This window comes from Lissotriton helveticus, chromosome 6, assembly GCF_964261635.1.
Source record: "Lissotriton helveticus chromosome 6, aLisHel1.1, whole genome shotgun sequence".
Classification (NCBI taxonomy): Eukaryota; Metazoa; Chordata; class Amphibia; order Caudata; family Salamandridae; genus Lissotriton; species Lissotriton helveticus.
The window spans coordinates 685,559,971-685,582,269 of NC_136067.1; the positions used below are offsets into that span (position 1 = coordinate 685,559,971).

Here is a 22,299-nt window from a genome sequence, read left to right on the forward strand (position 1 = left end):
CCTGGAGAAAGTAAATGCAGTGGGAGTGACCACCAGAGTCACTGAAGATTTAAAAAAGAGGTTCTATGACCTAAGGAGCCTCACAAAAAAGAAATTGGCTGACCACCACAAACAGGCCTCCCAAACAGGTGGTGGAAAGAACACTGCACCCCCCCTCACCGACCTGGAGGAGATGGTAGCCACAACCCTGGAGCCTGAAAGTGTCCATGGACTGGGAGAAGTGGACAGCTCGGCGAAAGCTGCAACTAAAAAAGGTAAGATGCATGCACAGCAATCCCCCTCATACCCTCATCCATCCCTCACCCCTTGCAGCTAAGTTACCCCAGTCCCATGGTGTCTGTGCCAAACTGTAGCAATGCATCATGGCACACGTAGTCAGTTAATGAAAGAGCATGTCACACAGCACTGTAACCACCAAGTTATTCAAATGAATGCAGACATAATGAAGGGCAGGCAGCATGTACTAAGTGCTATTACATATGTTTAATTGTAGTGGCTGTGAGACATTTGCACTCAGCTGATATGTGCTCATATGTCCACAGGTCACACATCCAGAAGGCAGTCTCAGGAGGCAGAAGGCACGGCACCAGAGAGGGATGACAGTCAGGAGCCAGGTCCCAGTGCATCACAGGACACAGGTGTTCCGAGTGGGCAGGCACCTTCCCAAGAACCTAAGGTCAGTGAAGAAATGCAGGCCTCACCAATACCAACACAGTCCCCACTATTGCTTTCATCACCCGAAATGCCCGCATCCTTGGAGGTAGAAACACCTGCTGCACACCCTAGCAGGAGGCATGTTGTTTCCCCACTGCTGGAAATGGAGACAGCTGCTGGTGAAATGCTGGGTGAAGAGTCACACAACTTGGCTGAAGCTGCCATCTCTGTCACACTGCAGCCCAGCACAGAGCCTGTAGCAAGCACCACTAGACGGCGCACAGTACAAGGAAGGAGTGTAGGTGCACGTGGCGAGGGGTCCAATGTCTTCCAAGGCCGGGAGGGATCCATGGTCAGGATTCAGAGGATGCAGGGCAAGGGCATCATGGCCTGTCAAAGACAAATGCGAAACCTCAACATCAACATGCAGGAAATTGGCAAGGGCATTAGGGAGCTGGTGGAAGTGAACAAGGGCATGGCAACAGGCATACAGGACATGTCACAATCCATGCAGCAACTGTGCACAAAACTGGACTCTGAAATTACTTCAAGGCGCAGGGAGAAGCAGCGTGCAGAGAGAACAGAGAAATCTATACACCGCCTGGCAACAGCCACATCCCTGCTATGCAGACGTAGCATGAATAGTCAGGAAGTCCTGACTCATAACAGCAATCAGCTCACAAGGGGCATAGCCGGAATGACCGGTGCGCTGGAGGCTCTACTCAATGCCCAAAGTGCACAAACTGCTGCCATTGACGTGCCGGACACTGAAGGTAGCACCAGTAGGAGCAGCACGGCAAGCCCCCATGCCGTAGAGACAAGGAGGAGCAGCAGGTGACAGGGTGAGGCTTCAGGCCAAACGCCCAGTGAGCAGGTTGAGCCACAAACACCTGCTAGTGCAAAGTGTGGCCGAAAATAAACAGTTGATAATATGGCCTACTGCCATTGGAGATTATAATCATAGTTCAAAAAGTTTAAATTGCACATTTGTGCCATTTAAACCTGCCTAGTGACAATATACAACTATGGTGGGTGGATTCAACACCTGTGTGTGTGTGTTTGCTCACTGTGAGCATTGCTGTGAAATGCTTACTGTTGCACTTTTGTTCTTTAACATACCTGGAAATATACTAAATTAAACAAAAGCTTGTGCTTTCAATATAGGTTTCAGTGTCATCACTTACTCAGAAATAGTTGCGTGTTATTTACTCACGTCTGTATCTGCCATCACTTGGTGTTGACACTCCAGCAGGTTGTGTTTCAGGCACAGCAATGTCGTCATCATGATCCTCATAGTCTGACAATTCCACCTCAGTCCCCCTCTTCACAGCAAGATTGTGCAACATGGCACAGGCAGCAATGATCTTACAGCAGGTGATGGGGGTATACTGACTTGCACCTCCGCTCTTGTGCAAGCATCTGAACCTGCTTTTCCAGATGCCAAATGTTCTCTCAACAACATTGCGTGTGCTCTTGTGTGCCCGGTTATATCTCCTTTGGCTGGGTGTTGAGGGGTTGAGGTAGGGGGTGAGTATGAAGGAGCGGAGGGCATATGCACTGTCTCCTAAAAGAAAATGGGTATGATTTAATCACATGCATACATGTACTGCTTACTGCAATAGGTGTTATAGGGGTCGCACACTGTGTCTTACCTAGGAGGTATCCTTCACCAAATTCACCTGCAGTCAGCCGTGCATAGATGCCACTGTTTTGAAATATATAGGAGTCATGGGTACTCCCAGGGAATTTTGCCACAAGGTCAGTAATGGCGAACTTTGCATTGCAGATCACATGCACATTGATGGTGTAGGTGGACTTCCTATTCCTGTAGATATATTCTGTGACAGCAGGGGGACAAATGGGAATGTGCGTGCCATCAATGCAGCCAATGATATTGGGGAAACGTGCCATCTGGTAGAAGTCTGATTTTGTTTGGACCAGTTCAGCATGGGTTGCAGGAAATGATATGTAATGCTCCATCCTCTGTATCATTGTGTCAAGGAATTTGTGGAAAAACCTTGACAGTCAGCTCTGGGTCACCCCACCTACCACAGCAACCACACTCTGGTAGCTCCCAGAGGCAAGCAGGTGTAGGCTGCACAGCACCTGCACATGGGGAGGAATAGCGTGTGCCCTTGGGGTAGTGTGCTCCAACAGTGGGTGGAGGTCCCTGATGAGGTCAGTGATGGTAACTGGGGCCAACCTGTACCTCTGGAGTATCTCTGCCTCTGTGAGCATGAACAGGGTTATCCTCTGTCTGTAGACCTGCTCCTCTCTCTGCCATTCCCTCTCCCCTTCCTCCTGTAGCCTTAGCCGTCTTGCAATCACATAAAATGCCGCCATTGTGCAAGAAGAATTGCATTTTGGGTCCATTTTTATAGGTTGCACCTGTTTACCACCTGATTCCAATCCATGGTAAATAACGACTCTTAAATACCGAATTTCAAGCAAATTCGGTATTTTAGAGCTTCCCTACATCTCAAAATCCATTTTTACCACTTCTTATTTACCGATTCGGTAATTTACCGAATCGGTATATTTACCGATTCGGTAAATATTACCGAATCGGTAAATTTACCGATTCGCAAACCTTTGCGATTCGGTAAATTTACCGATTCGGTAATATTTCTGATTCGGATGATTTTCGGTCTACTACATCCCGAATGCTAAATACCGGTCGGTAACGGCCGAAAATACCGATTTTCGGCCGTTACCGACCGGTAAAGGCCTTCCTACATCTGGCCCCAAGTCTCTTCCTCTTATTGCTGACAGCTTCTTGTACTCACAATCTATACCATTTAATGATGAAAGTACTTTCCAAAATTTCAAAGTAAACACCCACACAAGCAATATAAGCAAAAGAAGTGTTAGAAACAATTTCAGAATCCCTCCCCCTACACTGCCAAGCCATTCCCCTATTTCAGAAAATCCCCTCCAAATGAATCCATTTATTGATCCCAATCCTTCCCAGTCACCTGATTCCCCCAGCTTAGTTAGTTCTTGTGTTCTATTTGTAATATTAGTAATGTAGCCGTCAAGCTGCTTATCTACACATGTATGCACAACATTCCCCAGCATAAATAATTTACAAAATACACCTTCGTTTGCGAGAAGCATGTCCAATGTAAGCTAATTTTGCATATTCATAGCTCTCATTGCAAGTATCAATGTATTTACTACAGCTAATAGGCCTGCAGTGTTAGTCGCAAGCCGATCAGCTGAGGTGGTCAATTTTCTGATCTTAACTTTGTTAAATGCCACACTCCTATGGCTAGAATGAGGGCTCCAAAAATCTGTTTAAAATTATGCTTATCTCTCCTTATGTATCGTTCAAGAGGAAAGCCTAACTCGTTATTGTGAAATATTCTAGGAAAGACTTGAGCTGTATAACAACTACCCTTCCAGTTATGTGGTAGCTGAAAATAAGTTGACTTTCCACTCACATAATAAATCCCCTTGATACTAGTAGCTACGCTTGCAAAGTCTTCTCCTTCACCAAGTAGTTATGTTCGCCATTTGCTCCTACCTAATTTCTCAATTGTCTAATTTCCATCTGGATGCCATATGATGCACAAGGATCCCTTCTTACTAACTTCAATATTCAATCTGCACTATCCTTCCTCTCCCCGCTTTCTTCATCTATTTTTATCCTCTCATTCAGTTAATTTATGAACACTTTCTCATCTTGCTTAACTTTGCCGGTTATATCATGCATGCTCTGGATAGTAGGGTTCACATAAGTTAAGGGGGTAAAGAATTTCATCATTTACTCATGCTGATGTCTAGACTTAGACCTTTGGTGAGAGTGAAAACTATGTTTAGTACCCCACAAATGCAAACAGCTTCTCCTCCAATGGATCATCAAAGTCAGAATAAAACAGTTTGATGGAACTCTGGCGATAGAAAAGGTTCAAGTATACAGAGGCAGAGAAGGAATAGGACAGGGATAAGTGGATATGTGCTGTTCACTCCGTTGCAGAGGCTGAAAGATAAGAGCAACCATAGCAATCCTCTACCTCCATGACTTCCACAAATGCAGCAAACATTTGATACATATACACTATAGCTATACACACTTTCATGTTGGGTAACATGAGTCACTCTACTCGGAGATGTAACCATTGGTTCAAAAGTAGAGTTTATTGATATATGAGAGATATCCCTGCCCAACAAATAGACATCCAACAACCATCCAAATCAGATCAAGGAAATATCAAGTGGAACAGTTCGTTTTCTAAGTCTTATCCTATTGTCTCTACCCTATCTCGAAATCTACCTGGATTTCTGTTCTCTGTAACCAGAGTCCTAAGGGAGCTATTGTCCTCTGACCATTGCCCTAGCACTCTCTATATTGTCTCAATGGTTGTCTGTGGGAAGAATGAGTAGGTTTCCTGTTGTGAAGTCCTTTTGTATCAGGATGGCTCATCAATATCTGTCAGTCAGTCGTCAGAGTCAAACCTGATTTTGGCCACATATGCCCAGTCCGAACCAGAGTACTTCCGAATGACCTTTCTTTCTCGTTTAGGTCACTTGGTACAGGTCAAGTCTAGGCCTTCATCTATAATGCCAGTCTAGTCTATCTGTACTTACTAATCTGACTCACTGTCTTCCCTGATTGTTTCTGGCCTCTTCTTGAGTGTCAATAGTCTCTTCCAAGTTGCTATAGTATTTAGTCAACTGTTTTCAGTTGTTCCTTGACCCATGGAGGAGCTTGAGATCTCTGGCTCGGATGAGGCAGACCCACTCTCCGAGGTGGACCTTACTTGTCTGGCTCTAGCCTCTACTCCTTGTGAGATTTGTTGCAGTAGATTGGTCTTAGCTTTCCCTGAGATTTTGCTGTACTGGTTAATGCGTATTCTTAATCTAGTAGTGGGTATTACTGTGGTTGCAGGAAAATCAGCATTCTCATTAACCTCTGGCTCCGAGTGAGGCTCCTCTGATGGAGACTGAGAACCCTAAGTCTGGTCTGCCTCTTCTTCAGAGGCCTCAGGCACCTCAATCTTGTTCTTGGGGAAACTCAAAGAATTAGTAGATGTTGGCTCCACTTATTCCTCTTTGTGCCTTGCCTTCTTGGTCTGGGTGATGTGAATCCTATTTGGCAGACCAGCCACTTGACAGCGGTTTCGGGGACCAGGATCACCTGGTAGGGTCCTCTCCAGTGTTCCTGGCATGCTTTTTCATGTGAAATAAGTCACCAGGGTTCAGACCATGCCCTGGGGACCCTCGGACAGCTGGAGTAGCAGCATCGACCTGATGTGTGATAGAACGCACCACATCAGACAATCCCTTGCAGTACTCGAGGACCAGGTCATCTATAATATTCCCAAGAGTAGCTGCAGGGACAGAGGCTATTCACATGGAGCTCCCTACCTCACAGGGTGAGAAACCAGTTGTTTTACAAGAGGTACTTCAGATACTCATGAGTACCAAAGGAAGAGCATCAGGCCACTAGTGATGTGGAGGCACAACTTTTGGCGAACTTAGCTTTGATCGCCCTATTCAGTCTTTCGACAACGCCTGATGCCTCAGGTCTGTAGCTACAGTGGGTGGTCTAGTCAATCCCTAAAGCTGTGCTTAATAACTGCATTATCTCATTCTTAAAATGGGTTTCTTGATCTGATTCAAGAGGAACTAGCCTCCTGAATCGCGGTTAGTCTGTCACATCCCCTGATGGGATATACCTCAACCCATCGTGAGAACAGACGCACGATAATGAGGATATACCTCAGTTGGTTACATCGGGACATCTACACAAAGTCGAGTTAGAGACGGTTGAATGGACCTTCAGACTTCCTAATGTGACTCATTGCCAATGGAACTCTTTTACCCACATTCTGTTTCTGATATATGATGCATCTCTGACAAAAACTCTCTACCATTGCACGTAAATTGGGTTTATGCCAACAGGTAAGAAAGGTGGACACTAACCCATCTCTACTCTCGTGAGTTGGACCATGCATGTACCGTACCATCGCAGACAAAAGGGAATCAGGGAGAAAGGGCGTTCTTTCACGAGATACCCAAATGTCACTAGCACCTCTTACACATCCATTACTTTCCCATTGTCAGCTCTGGGGCAGTAAATTGTAGTTCCCCATGCTCATTAAAGGTGTGGAAAGTATTCAGCAACATGTTGGATACAGTTTCTGGCTCTGTACTACATGGTTCATCCAAATGGAAGGTGCTGGACTCAAGAGCACAATATCGGGCAATCTCATCTGCATAACAGTTGCCTCTGGTGACTTAGGGCCCGTGTATCAAAGTTCCATTTTGCATTACCTACATAGCGAATTTAGGTAATTGCAATTTAGAGAATGCAAAATGGTATGTAAGAAAATAGCGATTTCCTAATAGGGATTCCTAAAGAGTCACAATCGTAATTAGATAATCGCTATAAGGAAATGCAACTCCATTCATTCTTATGATCCTAAAGTTCCAAAGGTGCGAATGGTTTCGCATGACCTAATTTGTGATTACCTAATTGGTATTCCCAAATTAGGAAATGCAAAACCAAGGGTGCTCTGGGGCATAAGGCCCCTCTGAAGCACCCCAAAAAAGGAATGTGCACATGGAAAGTGCACACATGACCTAGGGGCATGTGTGGTCTACAAGGCACTTTGAAAAATGTATTTTTTTGTGCATTTTCAAAATTTTCACGTGGTTACCATCGACTCAGAGTCGATGGTAATAGCATTTCTTAAATGCCCAGTTTGCATTTAGAAAATGCTTGGTATGTGTGTTATTTGGAGTGGCAATTTTAGGTAACCGCAAAAAAATGTAATTACCTAACATGCACAGCTAAAGCCATTCATACATCTTGAAAGGCAATTTAGCATTCTCAAATGGCCAAATGTAGTTATTCACACCTCTTGCAAATGCAAAATAGGTTGATACATATGGCCCAAAATCATTACCGTTCATGTGTGATGCACACTTGACCACAACGATCTCCCTTGGCAGTTGTAGGGCTTCTATGTGATTTAAAACATACAACCCATTCTTGATAGGGGTGCCGGCTGACATCAAAAATCCTTGCTGCGACTACAACTCGCCAAAATTGTTCACAACTCTAAATCCATACTGGCTGTCAGTGTAAAAGGTGACTCACAAGCCCTCTGAGGTGCAACAGGCTTAGGTAAGAGCAATCAGTATTGCCACCTCTGAAGACATTACATGGCACAAGTAAGATGCTTCCATAACTCAGCGCAAGGTACACATTGCACAAGCGGCCCTTAGAATACCGCGTCCATCTCTTAGACAAGACCCATCAACAAAAAGGATATGGTTAGATTCAGTGAGAGGAACATCAAGTATGTCGAGCCTTGGGTTTGTGCACAATTCGGTGACACTGCCACCCTCATCATCTCCATCTGGGGTTGGTAACAGTGAAGTGGGGGTTTTTGTGTTACATCTCTGGATGGAAACATTCTCCACTGCTAAAATGATTCTCTCATAGCAGGTTAGGCAGCTATTTGTCAAATGCTGAGCTCTGATGTGGGTCATGAGTATTTTGATGGAGTGGGGCACCATTACAATTAAAGGATAGCCCACTAGAATTCCTACCGTTTGCTACATGCTATGGCTCATCACTGCATCCGCTTTGGGACAACTAGGCAATATTGCAGCAACCACATCAAGAGTATCTGAGAAATAACCAATGGGGCACTTAGTCTCTCCCCAGGGGCATGGGTTAGTACAGACAAAGCACACCCATCTCTTTCAAGACAGAAGAGTAGAAATTATTTCATAAAGTTTGACATTTCAAGAGTGATTGCGCTACAGAGCAGATTTTTGAGCTCCTGGGAGGATTCCATGCTTTCATCATCCTTTGCTACTGGGACATTGACATTAGTGTGAGTCAGAGTTATCAAAGGCTCCGTCCTAAAAGAAAAGTTTGGGATTTATGTTGGCAGTAGCCAACCATGCCCAAAAACATCCTCACCTCTCTCTGGGTGGTTGGGAACTTTATCTTAAGAAATGTCTTTATGGATATATGGGACACCCTCCTTGCTCCCTTCTCTATCTGCTGTCCCAAGTACATGACTTCCATCCACTCCGGATCTCCGACAGACCCCTGCCCTCACCACGTCTTCAACAAGGCCGACGCTGTCATCGCACCCCACCTGCGGGACATCATCAACACCTCCTTCGACATCGCCACCTTCCCGGAGAGCTGGAAGCACGCCGAACTCAGCACTCTACTCAAAGAAACCATCAGCCGACCCCGCCGACCTCAAGAACTACCGCCCCATCTCGCTGCTCCCGTTTCCGGCAAAAGTCATCGAGAAGACCGTCAACAAGCAACTGGCCGCCTTCCTCGAGACGAACGGTTCCCTCGACCTCTCACAGTCTGGCTTCCGGGCCAACCACAGCACCGAGACCGCCCTGATCGCAGCTACCGATGACATCCGAGCCCTGCTCGACAACGGAGAAACAGCGGCCCTCATCCTCCTGGACCTCTCCGCGGCCTTCGACACTGTCTGCCACCGAACCCTAGTACAGCGCCTCAGCAACGTCGGAATCCAGGAGAAGGCACTGAAGTGGATCATCTCCTTCCTCGCCGGAAGGACACAGAGAGTCCGCCTCCCCCCGTTCAGATCGGATGCCACCGAAGTCATCTGCGGCGTTCCTCAAGCCTCCTCGCTCAGCCCAACACTCTTCAACGTCTACATGAGCCCCCTCGCAGCCATCGCACGCCAGCACAACCTCAACATCATCTCCTACGCCGACGACACCCAGCTGATCCTCTCCCTCACCAACGACCCCACCACCGCCAGAGCCAACCTACACGAAGGGATGACAGACGTAGCCAAATGGATGTCGAACAGCCGCCTGAAACTGAACTCGGACAAGACAGAAGTCCTCATCCTAGGATCCTCACCCTCCGCCTGGGACGACTCCTGGTGGCCCCCCGCCCTGGGCACCGCACCCAAACCAACAGACCATGCACGCAAGCTGGGCTTCATCCTGGACTCCTCCCTCTCCATGACCAGACAAGTCAACGCCGTCTCCTCATCGTGCTTCAACATCCTACGCATGCTACGCAAGATCTTCCGATGGATCCCCTCCGAGACCAGGAAGACGGTCACCCAGGCCCTCGTCACCAGCCGTCTGGACTACGGCAACTCCCTCTACGCCGGAACCACCGCCAAACTCCAGAAGAGACTCCAGCGGATCCAGAACACCTCAGCACGACTCATCCTTGACATCCCCCGCCGCAGCCACATCTCCGGACACCTGAGAGACCTGCACTGGCTCCCGGTCAACAAGAGAATCACCTTCCGGCTCCTCACCCACGCACACAAAGCCCTACACAACCAGGGCCCTGGATACCTCAACAGCCGCCTCAACTTCTACGCTCCCAAACGCCAGCTTCGATCGACCAGCCACGCCCTCACCGCCGTCCCCCGCATCCGAAGAGCCACCACAGGAGGAAGGTCCTTCTCCTACCTGGCCGCCAAGACTTGGAACTCCCTTACCCACCTCCGCCTGACCCAAGACCACCTCGCCTTCAGGAAGCAGCTCAAGACCTGGCTGTTCGAGCAGTAGCGAACCCCTCCCCCCCGCACCTTGAGACCCTCCGGGTGAGTAGTGCGCTATATAAATGCTTTGATTGATTGATTGATTGATTCCCTCTGACAGTATGGTCAATTCTCAGGTGAGTCCTAATGCCCACTCTCTGCCAAATGGTTCAGTAAGACGTAGTGTCTTGTTTGCATGCTTCGTTAGTCACCAAGGTGATCAGGGGATCGCCAATGTATTGATTTAATATTAAGCTAAACCGTAGCTGCAGAGACTCTAAGTTCTTTTTTAAATATCTGGTTGAAATATGATGGACTTTCAGTTTACCTTTGTAGCGCACTACCCCAGAGGTGGGTCTTTTCTTGGAATCGAAATGTGAAAAAAAACTGGCTCTCTTCATGTAACTGGACTGAGAAGCAGGGTTGGCAAAGGTCAATGACAACTCTGGGAGAATTTAGAATAAGATCACAACAAAGTTTAGTACTACAGGACAGCATGGAACAACAATTAGATTAATTTATTTTAAGGTCTTTCACGATCCTTCACTTCTTATTGGACTTCAGTAACACCATGATTGGGGAGTTAAATGGACTCCTTATAACTTTTTTTAAGATGACCTGTTCTATTATGCTCTCGGTGACAAGGGGGATCCCTGGAATAGCCTCTGGGGATATTTTGAAAGGTCGAGTTTATGAAAAAACAGCTTTAGATCAGAGAGTGATCTTAAGGGGCTTGGCATCTTTAATCAGTCCGATCAAGGGGCTTGGCATCTTTAATCAGTCTGATCGCTCTTCCTGTGAAATCCCAGACTTCCTCCTTAACTGATTCTCTCAGATCTACTGGCAAATCCTCTGTCATAACAACTGCGTATAACCTGAGAACAGGCTCTGAGGACTGCAACTTAGAGTATGAGTCAGCTGTGTTTCAATTTTCAACCCCATCCTGGGTATAAAATATAACACAATTGAGTTTACATGACTGGAATCACAAATTACAAACTGATGCTGCTCCCTAATAGCTCCTAATTTCACTGGTGCAGGGGCTGTGATTTGATTGATGCACTATTGATTTTTAATGCCTACAACTAGGACTTTTTCCCCAGAGAGGGGTAGGTTAGGGACCTCAACTGCTTCAACGGTTGAATGAGTGGCTCCAATGTGTATCAGGAAAGATACAGATTGCCTTTTAACTTCTCCTTCCACTTACGGTCCATGCTGGCCCACTTCCAGCATTGCACTAAGTACGCACTCCTCTCCCCTCAGGCACCATCATTGGCCCTGATTGAAATCTAAAGAAGCCACGAACATCATAGGAACTGGATCTCCTTAGGTCAGCATTGGGTTCAGGGGTACCCTGTGGTTTGTTCAAGGGTGGTACCTCCCTGCATCTGTATCGGATTAAAATAAGTTTGCAGAACTCAAGATTTTGGGACTTTAGGGGCTGCCACAGTAGGGCAGGGTACCGGAGGGAAATCTCCCTGTCCTGCTAAACCCAGCTTTGGGAATTTGCCACAATAAGGTCTGGATTGAAATGGCACTCCTGCTTCCAGTGCCCTACCTTGTAGCACATGTGACACTGCGTAACCTTCTTCAGGGTACTTACGCATGTTACTGTCGTATTCTCCCTACCTCTCCCTATTCCTAGGACATTTTTCTTATAATTCAAAGAAACTCCTTGCATCACTGCTCCCAAACTCAAGTCCAACTCGGGTCCTTGGAACGTAACTTTAGGCCCCTTAAAGCCTCCATTCTGCGCTGTGTTTGGGCTCGCCTAAACTTTTATTTAAGAGCTTAGCTAAGAGCTAACGTGCCTCAGCAATATTTTGTGACTGTAAGATCTCATCAACTTGCTTGCTCTGCCAACAAAGGACACCTTGGGTGATTTGGTTACTAATATCTGGCCTTAAACCTTACACAAAGGATGCTAGAAACCCTCTCATCTTTTCTTGATGGGGTTATTTATACCACTGTGCTCTCGATAATCCTGCCTCATTCTCTCAAAGTAAGCATACCCAGAATCCTTTGGTTCTTGGGAGGTTCTGAAAATCTTAGGTTAATTCATCTCCTTTCGAGAAACCTTTGTTTTTAGGTGCTTTATAATTTCATCTTACTTGGTTTTAACAATGGGCAAAGGGGCATTTGTCCCTGTCACCTGAGTTGGTTCTTGTGTAGGCCAATCAACTGCCCTCTTACACTCTGCCCACAGATCGTTTGGGACTGCCACCTCAAACAACACATCCAAGTTTCTCACAAACCTTGGATATAGTCACGATTTGTTCCATCTGCATGTAGCATTTATTGGGATTCTCTCTAAGCTTTGGAAGAGTATTTGTGAAAAGGAAACAGTCAAATCTAGACCATGGGACATGTACATAGGCTCCTCCCTGTACCTCACTCAAAGGGCTCTTCATAACTGTTTCCCACACCTTTCCCTACTCTTTCTCTTTCCACCCTTCTCCATTTTGCTTTATCTAGACCTTCTCTTTCTTGGACCACAACTCCCTAAATTGCTCTGTATCACTCTATTCCCTGATGTTTTCAATCAGCCCCCTCACATGGGTTCTTATACCCCTCAATGTCAACAGCTGCAGCTCCTTCTCAATCATTGCCATCCTAACATTCTTCCCCACTTCTTTCACTAAATTATGTCAACTCCACATTCATCGGCCACCTTCTCCATCGGTGTACACGCCTCTCTTGCGACTCTCACAGCTTCCTTTCTCAGATAAAGCAGCTCATTCTCCCTGCAAAATCCTGCAAAATCCATTGCCACATTTCCCTTCACCATTTCTTCAAACCCTGTTTTCAGCTGTGCAAGATTTATTCACAGTGAGGCTTGCCCTACTCCTGGTGAATTACCCGATAGGTCTGTGCGAGTAGTTTTGCTTCCCATCCTGCCACTGACTGAGTTCTCCTCCTGAAAAGGAACTAAAGTCGTCCCTCCAGGCATCAGTGCTGTGTCCAGAGGTTTACTTGGGATCAGTTGATTTAAAAATAGTACTAAAAGAAGCCTCAGTTGAGGGAATGATCAGGATCCTCATCGAAAGCAGGGTGCTTATTGTGACAAACAAAGGGGTCTAAGCAACAGGCAGAATGGTAGTCTCTGAATAACGTGGGGGTGCGTGGGCCTCTGTAGAGGGTTCCGCAGGTGTTTTAGTCAACACTGGGGCAGCAGTGCTTGGTATGTCAGTTGCCTAATTATTTGGGGGCGGTCTTATGCTTAAGAGCTCATTTATGAAAGATTCTTCATCCTCACTCTGTTTCTGTTTTCTTCTTTGGGTTACCCCTTTCTTTCTCATCGCTTTCTAACAGGGGATAGGCCCCAACAGACTCTATAACTTCCTCTCTCCACTTCCTTTGCCTTTCCTCATCCTGCAGACTTCTCCAAGAATTGGCTCTACTGCGGATTTTGTGTTTAAATGTGTCTCTTTTCTTTTCACTTGCCACCTGTATCCAAATTGCATGAGCATATGCTGTGGCTTCAAATTGTACATTCCTTTTCCCCCCGTAGTTTTATATAGCACAAACTTGACCCAAAGGTATCAGGTATCAGAGTGCTTTACATCAGCACCAGTTGCATTACACAAGGACAGATTCATATTTGTTAGGCACAGGGAGATTAAGCGACCTGCCCAGACTCACAGAATGTTGAGCGCCATTGATGAGACACAAACCCGGTTCCTCCAGATTTGAGATAGTCCTCCCTAGCCGTTAGGCTACATCCTCTCCTTAAGTTTTCTATTCACGGGATGTTGAAAGTACCACTCACTGGGAATCGGATTTCCTCATCTTTGGATGTATGTTTTTGCCACTGGTTAAGTCACATGCATGTGTGTTACCCTATCTTTGTTGCCATTTCCCTAGCTGGAATATCTTCAGAGGAATCTTTTCCTCTGCATGTATGTACTTTTCCATCTTTGACAAGGAATTTCCCAATCTAACAGCTTCTCACTCACTTTTTGGTTCACAAGCTCACAATCTGTCCACCAATACCAGCACGTCTCTGTCAAAGGTCACCCTAACACAGCACGGCTATGACATCCGCAAGCCAATCACTGCACGGCCCCTTAGTGACGCAACGCTCTGAAGGTGCCAGTCAGCTTCTGAAACCCCCTTTTTATAATATTTTTATCATTTGCCACCTTCAGTTACACAAACGTTTCTACAACATCAAGACTGCTACCTACTCTCGTACAATATTGAGCCCTCAACCTGCGAAAGTCACTATACTCGGCATGTCCACTTCCTGTGCACTAAGGAATGAACCTTCACTGAGCTCTGCTAGTACACTCCTGTGAGAAAGGATTAGGTTTCTAATTTGGATTATCTGATAGAGCCTCATAGTGTACCTCACCTAGGAGGTAAGTTCAACCGTTCAATATTCAAACTTGAGGTACCTCTTTCATAAGTCCGAAAATATAATCAGAAACACAATAACCTTTACCCCAACAAGTCCAATAATCATAGCCACATAATAATTGCTCTTGCATTCTGTTAACTGCATTCCACTGCTATACATCTACTACAACTCCCACATGCACTGTTCTGCAACCATTTCATTTTTGCATTTTGCATACAATCCCTATTGATACTCACGTCATTTCTCTTCTTCAGTCACCTGGTCTCTGGAATAAGGATCGGATTGGGACTGAGCCAATTTTGATCTCAGGACAAACCATCTGCGTGCAGTACTATGGCCAATGTCAGCTCCAATTGGAACCATCACCTCTGCTATCTGATCTCTTGGCTCACTTTTTCTACCTTAAATAACATTTATGTGTACGCCAACAACTAGGACCTGGAGCAGTGTAGTCCCAGTGTGGACTTTAGTGCTCCCCGACTGGAGCTGTCACTCTACTTGATTCAGTAGCAGGAGATACATTTTCTAATAAGCAAAGCATATGTTATAAGTACAAAGAACTTGGCACAGTTCTAGGTGCAATCTGGCATTGATTTGCCTTCGAACAATGGGGAAAAGGGAGATTCTTTCTCATAGAAATATACATCCTTTTATACGACTTTAGACAAAGACAGTCATACATTCTACATGGCTACAGGTTTCTCGGGATATGCACCAATAGCGAACAAGCAAGAGGAAACAATTCACCACAATAAGGGGCGTAGCTTCAGGGGTGTGTTTGGGGCGTTATACACCCCATGTGAATGCATTTTCTTGTAAGTAGTTGGGTACAATTGCCTTCAGTAGGGTATGATGAAGTGTCAGTTGAAATTCACCAGAATTTTTTACATACACACACAAAAACGCACACACACCCTCTTCCCCTTTCTGTTTTGAAAGTCTTCAAAGATGTTGGTTATTTAACAAAATATTGTGTTTTCTCTCACTTAGTACCTCTACCAATCTGTGCTCCTCTCCTTTTTCACTGCCCCTAAGCCCACCCATGATCCCTGCTTTTCCTATAATGTATTTTAAGATGGTATGCCAACGTGATTGTTGGAAAATCTGACACTCGCCCCCACCTAATTTTCCAGAGCAAGGTACACCCCTCACCACAATATACATTCGAGGATTTTCCATGATAGACTTACTTTTCAATATGCGGACATTGTCCTTGTTAGTTCAGTAGTCCAATGTGTACAATATTATGTCCCTAGCATGTGACAACTGAAGCATCCTTGAAACATGCCAAAGAGGTCTCTGGCAACAGTTTGAGGTTCATTAGTGTGAGTCTTGCAATTCTTGAAATGTAGGAAACGACAACAGGAACGTGATTTTGATTATGTTGATAGAACAAGATGGAGGACATTGTAAACACAACTTGAATTAGCATAAGCACAAACTGCAATACATTTGAAGTGAATGGAGATCAGCTCCTGCAGCATCTTCCCTTGTACTCCTTCCTTTGCCCGCTGTCTACATACTCATACCTTTCGTCTTGTGTTCAACAAGCTATTCGAGGATCCATTTGCCACCCTGTTTGTGATGTTTTTTGTTTAAATCTTTTTATTAGGGTTTTGCATTTCAAAGCCCCAGGTGGGGGTATTACGCCAATCATATATCAGTTGTTTCACACATAGAAGGGTTACATAAAATTCACAAACATAACTCAACTTCAACACGTGGATTCCAGTCCGCCCCGTGGGATTGTACATACTCGCTCGTGGACTTGCAGGTGTGTAAACTGATTGTACAATAGTATGTCTCACACCCTGTTTGTGATGTTTTGCCTCTTCTCAGGTTTTCACGTATAATAAATCTTCTAGCCCAACCTTCTGACTCATCTCAAACTTCTTCTACAACTTCTTCCAATGCACTACCCTATCTCTCATCCTATACATCTATCAATATATCCTCTAAATCCACTCTCATTTATCCCAAACCCCATACCACTACTATGATTGACAAAATAACCCTTTCTAGACTCTCTCCTACTCTACCCCTCCTTGCATCATCTGACACCTCTTTTACTATACCGATCCCCTAAAACAAACCTTTCTAAACTCTTCCCTCTGAGTCATCCCCTCCAAAACTCCTTTTTACTCATCCAAAAGCCTCCTCCTACTGCCCAGACCTAAAAAAAAAACCTTCACGCTTTTATCCCTCCACTATCCTTTTCAATCAAAATTAACAGACTAACATGTTCACTTCTCAAATTTCATATTAAACTATACTAATATACTACCCAAATAACTGAATATCATATCCACAACAAAAATGATTTTTTACTGTACTCATTTTCAACAGTAATCCTTTATGGGTTCCGGAGTGGCGTGCTACTCGCCAGAACAGCGCTTCAAAACCCATCAGGGGTAACAAGTGCTATATGAATGCAAATCTTTCTTCCCCTTTTATCTATCCGCTATCCTTCTCACTCCAAGTAACTGACTAATATCCACCACTGAAATTACTTCCTATTTCACCACATTAATTCACCACAAATCCTTTGTAGGCTTCCTGAATAGCGTGCGTCAACAAGCGCTATATAAATACAAACCTTTGTCCTACTCTATCCTTCTGCTATCATTCCAAATCCAATTAAGTGACTAACCTATCCACCGCTTAAAATGTACTTGCATGTTTCACTATACTAATTCAGCATGCTACTCGCTGAAAAAGCGCTTCGACGCCATTACAATACAATATATTTCTAGGAAACGCGCGGTGGTCCTGGTACAATATAGAACACGCTTTGCACTCTGTGACACTCTCCGGTTTGTTTTGGTCTTCTAGCTCCGCCCTTATGTCATCCCGAACCAATAGAAGTGCAGCGCTGATTTCGATCCTGTCTAATCAGCTAGCAGTGTACAGGAAGCCGGTGGCGCATGAGCCCTTCTTGCTTTTCATTTCCTGTCTTCGGAACACTGCACCGCTGCATTCAAGCTTTGGATGCTGGAAGCTTGACCCAGGGGCATCGTGGTAGAAGGGGCGGCATGTGCCCACGTGAACTGCAGCTCATCGCAGCGCCTGCAAGATGCTGAACGTGCCCTCGCAGTCCTTTCCGGCCCCCAGCTCCCAGCAGAGGGTGTCTGCTGGGGGCAGGAGTAAGGTACAGTGTGATATAGTGTGTGCGATCGCCTCAGCATTCACTGACAGCAGCTTAGCACAGCTAGTCTCTTGTCAGTCTGTTCCTAAACCTGTCTGCCAAAATCACCTGCCAATTTCAACCGATCGCCACCTTCAGAACCCCGGAGGTATTTTTCTGTAGCCAGTTATCTGTGAGCAGGTTCATGCTCCTTTACACCATGCTGTGGTTTACAAATTTGTTGCTGGTCTCCGCGAAGAGCCCGATCGCCGAATGTAGCTGAAACCTGGATTCCCTTGCACTCAGCTCCTGTACAATTGTATTTAAACTCGCCGAAAGCCCCAGTGTTAGCGTCCTGCTTACGGAAGCTTGAAGTACTTAGCAGTTGCAACATTGTTGCAGAGTAAGGAAGTTAGGAGTTGTTTCGTACCAGTGTGTTTATGAAACATCAAAACAACAGCCAGGCTGTCTTCCTCGCTCATGACAACCAACTACAGACTTGTGTGTGGTGGATCCCGCCTCTTAAATTAATTCCCTAGCTCCAGTTTAGGAGTTAATTTAAGTGGGTTGAGACTTTTGAAGCAGATGGTCTTACCTTGGTGTTCCTGCCATGCGATGGGTCTGTCAATTGTTGCATGGGAGCCTTAGCTAGGAAATAATAGATTAAGTATCTGCCCTCCAGTGCATGTATTTAAGTCATCATTAACTCGATGTCTATTGATGACCGGAGTCCCTAGTTTCTTTTGCACCCGCCTTCGGGCAGAGAGGGAGAAGTAAAAATCAAACTCAGTTATGCTCATCTGTCTTCCCATGATTTGGTGCTTTTAGTTTTCATTTAAAAAAGAATGGCAAATACTTCACATCTCCTGTGCCCTGTCTTTTCGCAGTAGCAGTTAATTCCATGACCACAAAGAGACAATAGTTTTAGGCAGCTAATTTGGCACAGGCAACTCCAAACTCAAGTAATTATTGGCACACTGTTGTAAATACAAGATGACTTCTTAGTAAACAGGAATCAGGTCACATAGATTATAAATTGTATATTTCTTAAGGAAGATATCTCTTAAGTTACAGGTTCTGTGTTAATTCACGTATATATTGTTAAGAGTGCAGATTTATTTAACTATTAGATACACACAAAGACAGCAGGGAAGATGTTTAGCTTAATGAAGCGCTAGGAACTTATTGAAATACACCAGATTAAAAAAGGCTCAAGTTGAGGGTACAAGTGGGTAGACTGCGTCCACCTACTATTTTCACAGGGTGGTTGCTGTCTATCCTGCCAAGAAGTTGGGACCCACTTAAATAAGCTGAATTCGTCCCGCTGTCCCACCAGGAGCAGCATTCTCACTGCTGAGTCCACTCTCTCCAACCGACACTCTTACTGCTCAGGCACTCATCAACATTCCATTACATCACACACTGGCCGAGCAGCAGGGAACTGAGGACCTATGGAAAGGATGCATTATAACAACATCAGGTTACAACATAAATAGATCTGGCCCAAGCACGTTGCAGCAATGGATATTGTTTTTACAAAAGTTGGTACAAAAAAGAAGGGGGGACAAAAAGCGCAAAACGTGCCACGGTCTAAAAGTAGCGGCCAACTGCGTGGAATAAAAATGTGAAATTAATAAGATCATTATGACTGCATAATTTTATTATGCATTTTAGTTGAACAGTATGGGTGCTTCAAAATAAGAAAGAGTACCAAGAACATGTATAGAAACCCTTTTAATTCTTATTTGTGCTGTGAAAAAGTACTACTGGGTTTGAATGCCCATACCCTGAACGCATAGTTTAAACACACAAGAATGACTACAAATTGATAAAGAATTAATGCTTTGGCTAAGTAAAGTATTGGCAAACTAGCCCTACCACTGAATTGCCCTACTTTCTAGCTAGATTTGCCTGTGATCAGGAAAAATGCCATCACTCAGTGTAACACAGCCACTTGCTGAAAAGGGAAGGCACATTGCACCATGCAGTGTGCTGTGTTGGGCAGAAGCAACATGTGAATAACAGGCCAGTGGATTGAGAGGGCTATCCCAAAGCACTTCTATGTACATAAAATGTATGTATTTATTATTTACAACCTTATAATCTCATGACCTTGGCAAGACAGCTAAATCGGTTTCTATTCTACACAGTTAAAAAGTAAAACTTAGTTGCATTTGTTACTTCACATATATTGTAAAGAGGCTGATTTACTATTAAATGCACACAAAGACAGCAGGGAAGATGTTTAGCTTAAAGAAGCGCAAGGAACTTGTTGAAATACAACAGATTAAACGAGGCACAAGTTTAGGGTACATCTGGGTAGGCTGCATCCACCCATTATTTTCACAGGGTGGATGCTGTCTATCCTACCAAGAAGGTGGGACCCACTTAAATATGCTTAATTCGTCCTGCTGTAGGTTTCAGTTACTGGACACTGCATGTTGTCTGCCGGAACGTGTAGGCGGGAAGGCGCTTTCTTATTTTAAATTCCTGCTGGCCGAAGACTATGGCTTTTGATTTTGTTTAGTCCCTGTATATAAGTGATATGCATGCACAGTAAGAATGTCATGTCACATGTGGTGGTCTGCCCCATTATTTACACAAATAACAATTTAAATACTATTTTGTTTTATTTCTTTTATAGCGCTACTCATCCAAATGTAGTGTGTTGGAGCACCTTACATCATTCGGAAACATTATACATTGACAATAAATCATATGTGTGTAAATAAATGTGCAGGGAGTGTTACATAAGACGGTAAGGGTTACAAGGTGTAGGAGTCACATGCCCTTCATAGCTCACTGTGCTATATGAGAAGGATTATAGTTTATGAACTTTAAGTAAAATAAAAAATCTGCCATCTCCATTCTACATGATGTGATTTGCAGGAGACACATTAACCACCTATGCTACTTTGATTCGAAACTGGGACTGGACAAAAAAAAGATCTCTAGAGAAAATGTGTTAACCTCTAGAGTTATCTTACCATTGTTATTATTCACTGAGATTTACTGGGCACACAAAGATCTCTGCGGCAGGTGCCTTAACCCCATAAGATATTTTAATATGCAGACTTTGCACCCAATTAAGCAGAAGAGATTTACTGTCACATTTCTATGTGCCGCCAATTTCTTTCTGACAGTTATTAAAAAATACATGCATAAGTTGAGGCCCAGTTGGGGAAATGGAAAGATTGTGAACGGGACAGATGCACAATGAGGGACCTCCGCTTGTATCACCCGCCTGATACCATCCTACAACACGGATGCCCCCACAAGATATTTATGGATGTCCCTCTGTCATCCAGACCGGGTGCAGAGGCTGGGTGAAAACAGTGAGTGAGGCATAGCCCTGTGGGCTCAGGGACACCCTTGCTTTCATCGGCGCAGATGCCTGGTGTGTTTTTACAGCCAAGACGTTGAGGGTGTTGGCTCCCCAGCAAGTGGCATTCTTGTGACTCCTGGAGGCGGCCCGTGGGGCTGCACTGCCTGGCCCATCCCAAGCAGGGGCCCTGACTCAAGGCCCACCCCTCATCCTGAGACTTTGGTAGCCGACCTTCTCTGCCCTACCATTGGCGGAGTCCTGAGAAGATAAGCCTGTGCCTCTGGGCCCTACCTTGTGCAGGTTCGGCACCGTGCACTACCGGATGTGCTTGACATTTGGCACACAAGACAGAGGAGTCCAGGCAGCTGAGTTGAGGAGGTGCGCCCCTACCTCTGTACGCACAGCACTGCTGCCGACAGGTCTTCACTCGGGTCCCAGCGTGGGCCCGTGGTCCGGGTAGAACTGAGGGAGGGGCAGCCCCTGGCTGGGTAGACGTGAATTGCCCTTGACATGGAAGTCACGAAAACAGTGCACAAGCCCCCTCTGCGGTTTTCCTTGCCAGAGGGAGCCTCTTGGAACACTAGTGGCTCTCCCAGATTACAGTCATAAGTGACTTCGACCCATGTGGATGGGTCTGGCCTATCGGGCCCCAGGATTCCTGCTCATACGCTTGGTTTGTGCTTCCCCTCCCTCTTTGACATTCGTTGTTGGTGGATGGTGCCTATTGAGTTCAGGGCGGACACGTCTGTTGCAGTTTTATCCTTAGTGGGCCCCTCCTTTATAAAGAAGAACTAGCCGTTTGGAAGGGCTTACCCTATGCCTCTTGGCTAACCAATTGCTCTAGGGATGTTGGGTCTTCAATGAAGTGTGGCTCCTGGATGCTTCTCTGCACTGTCTCTCTGGTGCATTTGGACACTTGCTGTCCTGCTCAGCTGGGGGAAGCACATGTGTTGTGTATGTTGTTGCGCTGCACTCCCGGTCTCTGTGATTTGGGACCTAGAGTGGGTGGTCCTTAACCTTGTTTGAGTGGCTGTGGAGGACTTTGTATGCTAGCAGTTGTGGAGCCTGCATTGATTGCTGTGATTATCGGTTGCCCCAGATCTTCTACTAGCACCCTATACTGAGTTACCACCTCCCGGTTGGGAGCAGCTGGAATGCTGTGTATATCCCTACTGTACTGGCCACCGGGGACCTTGCTTTGAGGTTGTGGTCGAGAATCCAATGAGCCTGCTCTAGCTGACCTGCGACACTCCATGGTGGTGTGTAATCTCAATTGAAGGCTCTTCGGGCAGAAGTGACTCTGTTGCGAAATCAT

At 45.5% G+C, this 22,299-nt stretch overlaps 1 protein-coding gene across 2 annotated transcripts in view; it reads left to right on the top strand.

Moving 5' to 3' along the window:
* Nucleotides 1–17,441: 17,441 nt before the first annotated feature.
* The window catches only part of CYB5R4 (cytochrome b5 reductase 4), a 1,195,924-nt gene continuing 1,191,066 nt past the window's right edge, over nucleotides 17,442–22,299 (top strand). The window contains exon 1 of one of the 2 annotated variants that reach the window (XM_078648153.1): nucleotides 17,442–17,683. In XM_078648153.1, coding sequence (XP_078504279.1) covers nucleotides 17,609–17,683 — 75 coding nt within the window. In that variant the 5' untranslated portion in view covers nucleotides 17,442–17,608. The remainder of the gene's footprint in view (nucleotides 17,684–22,299) is intronic. The other variant, XM_078648152.1, reaches the window with a different exon arrangement.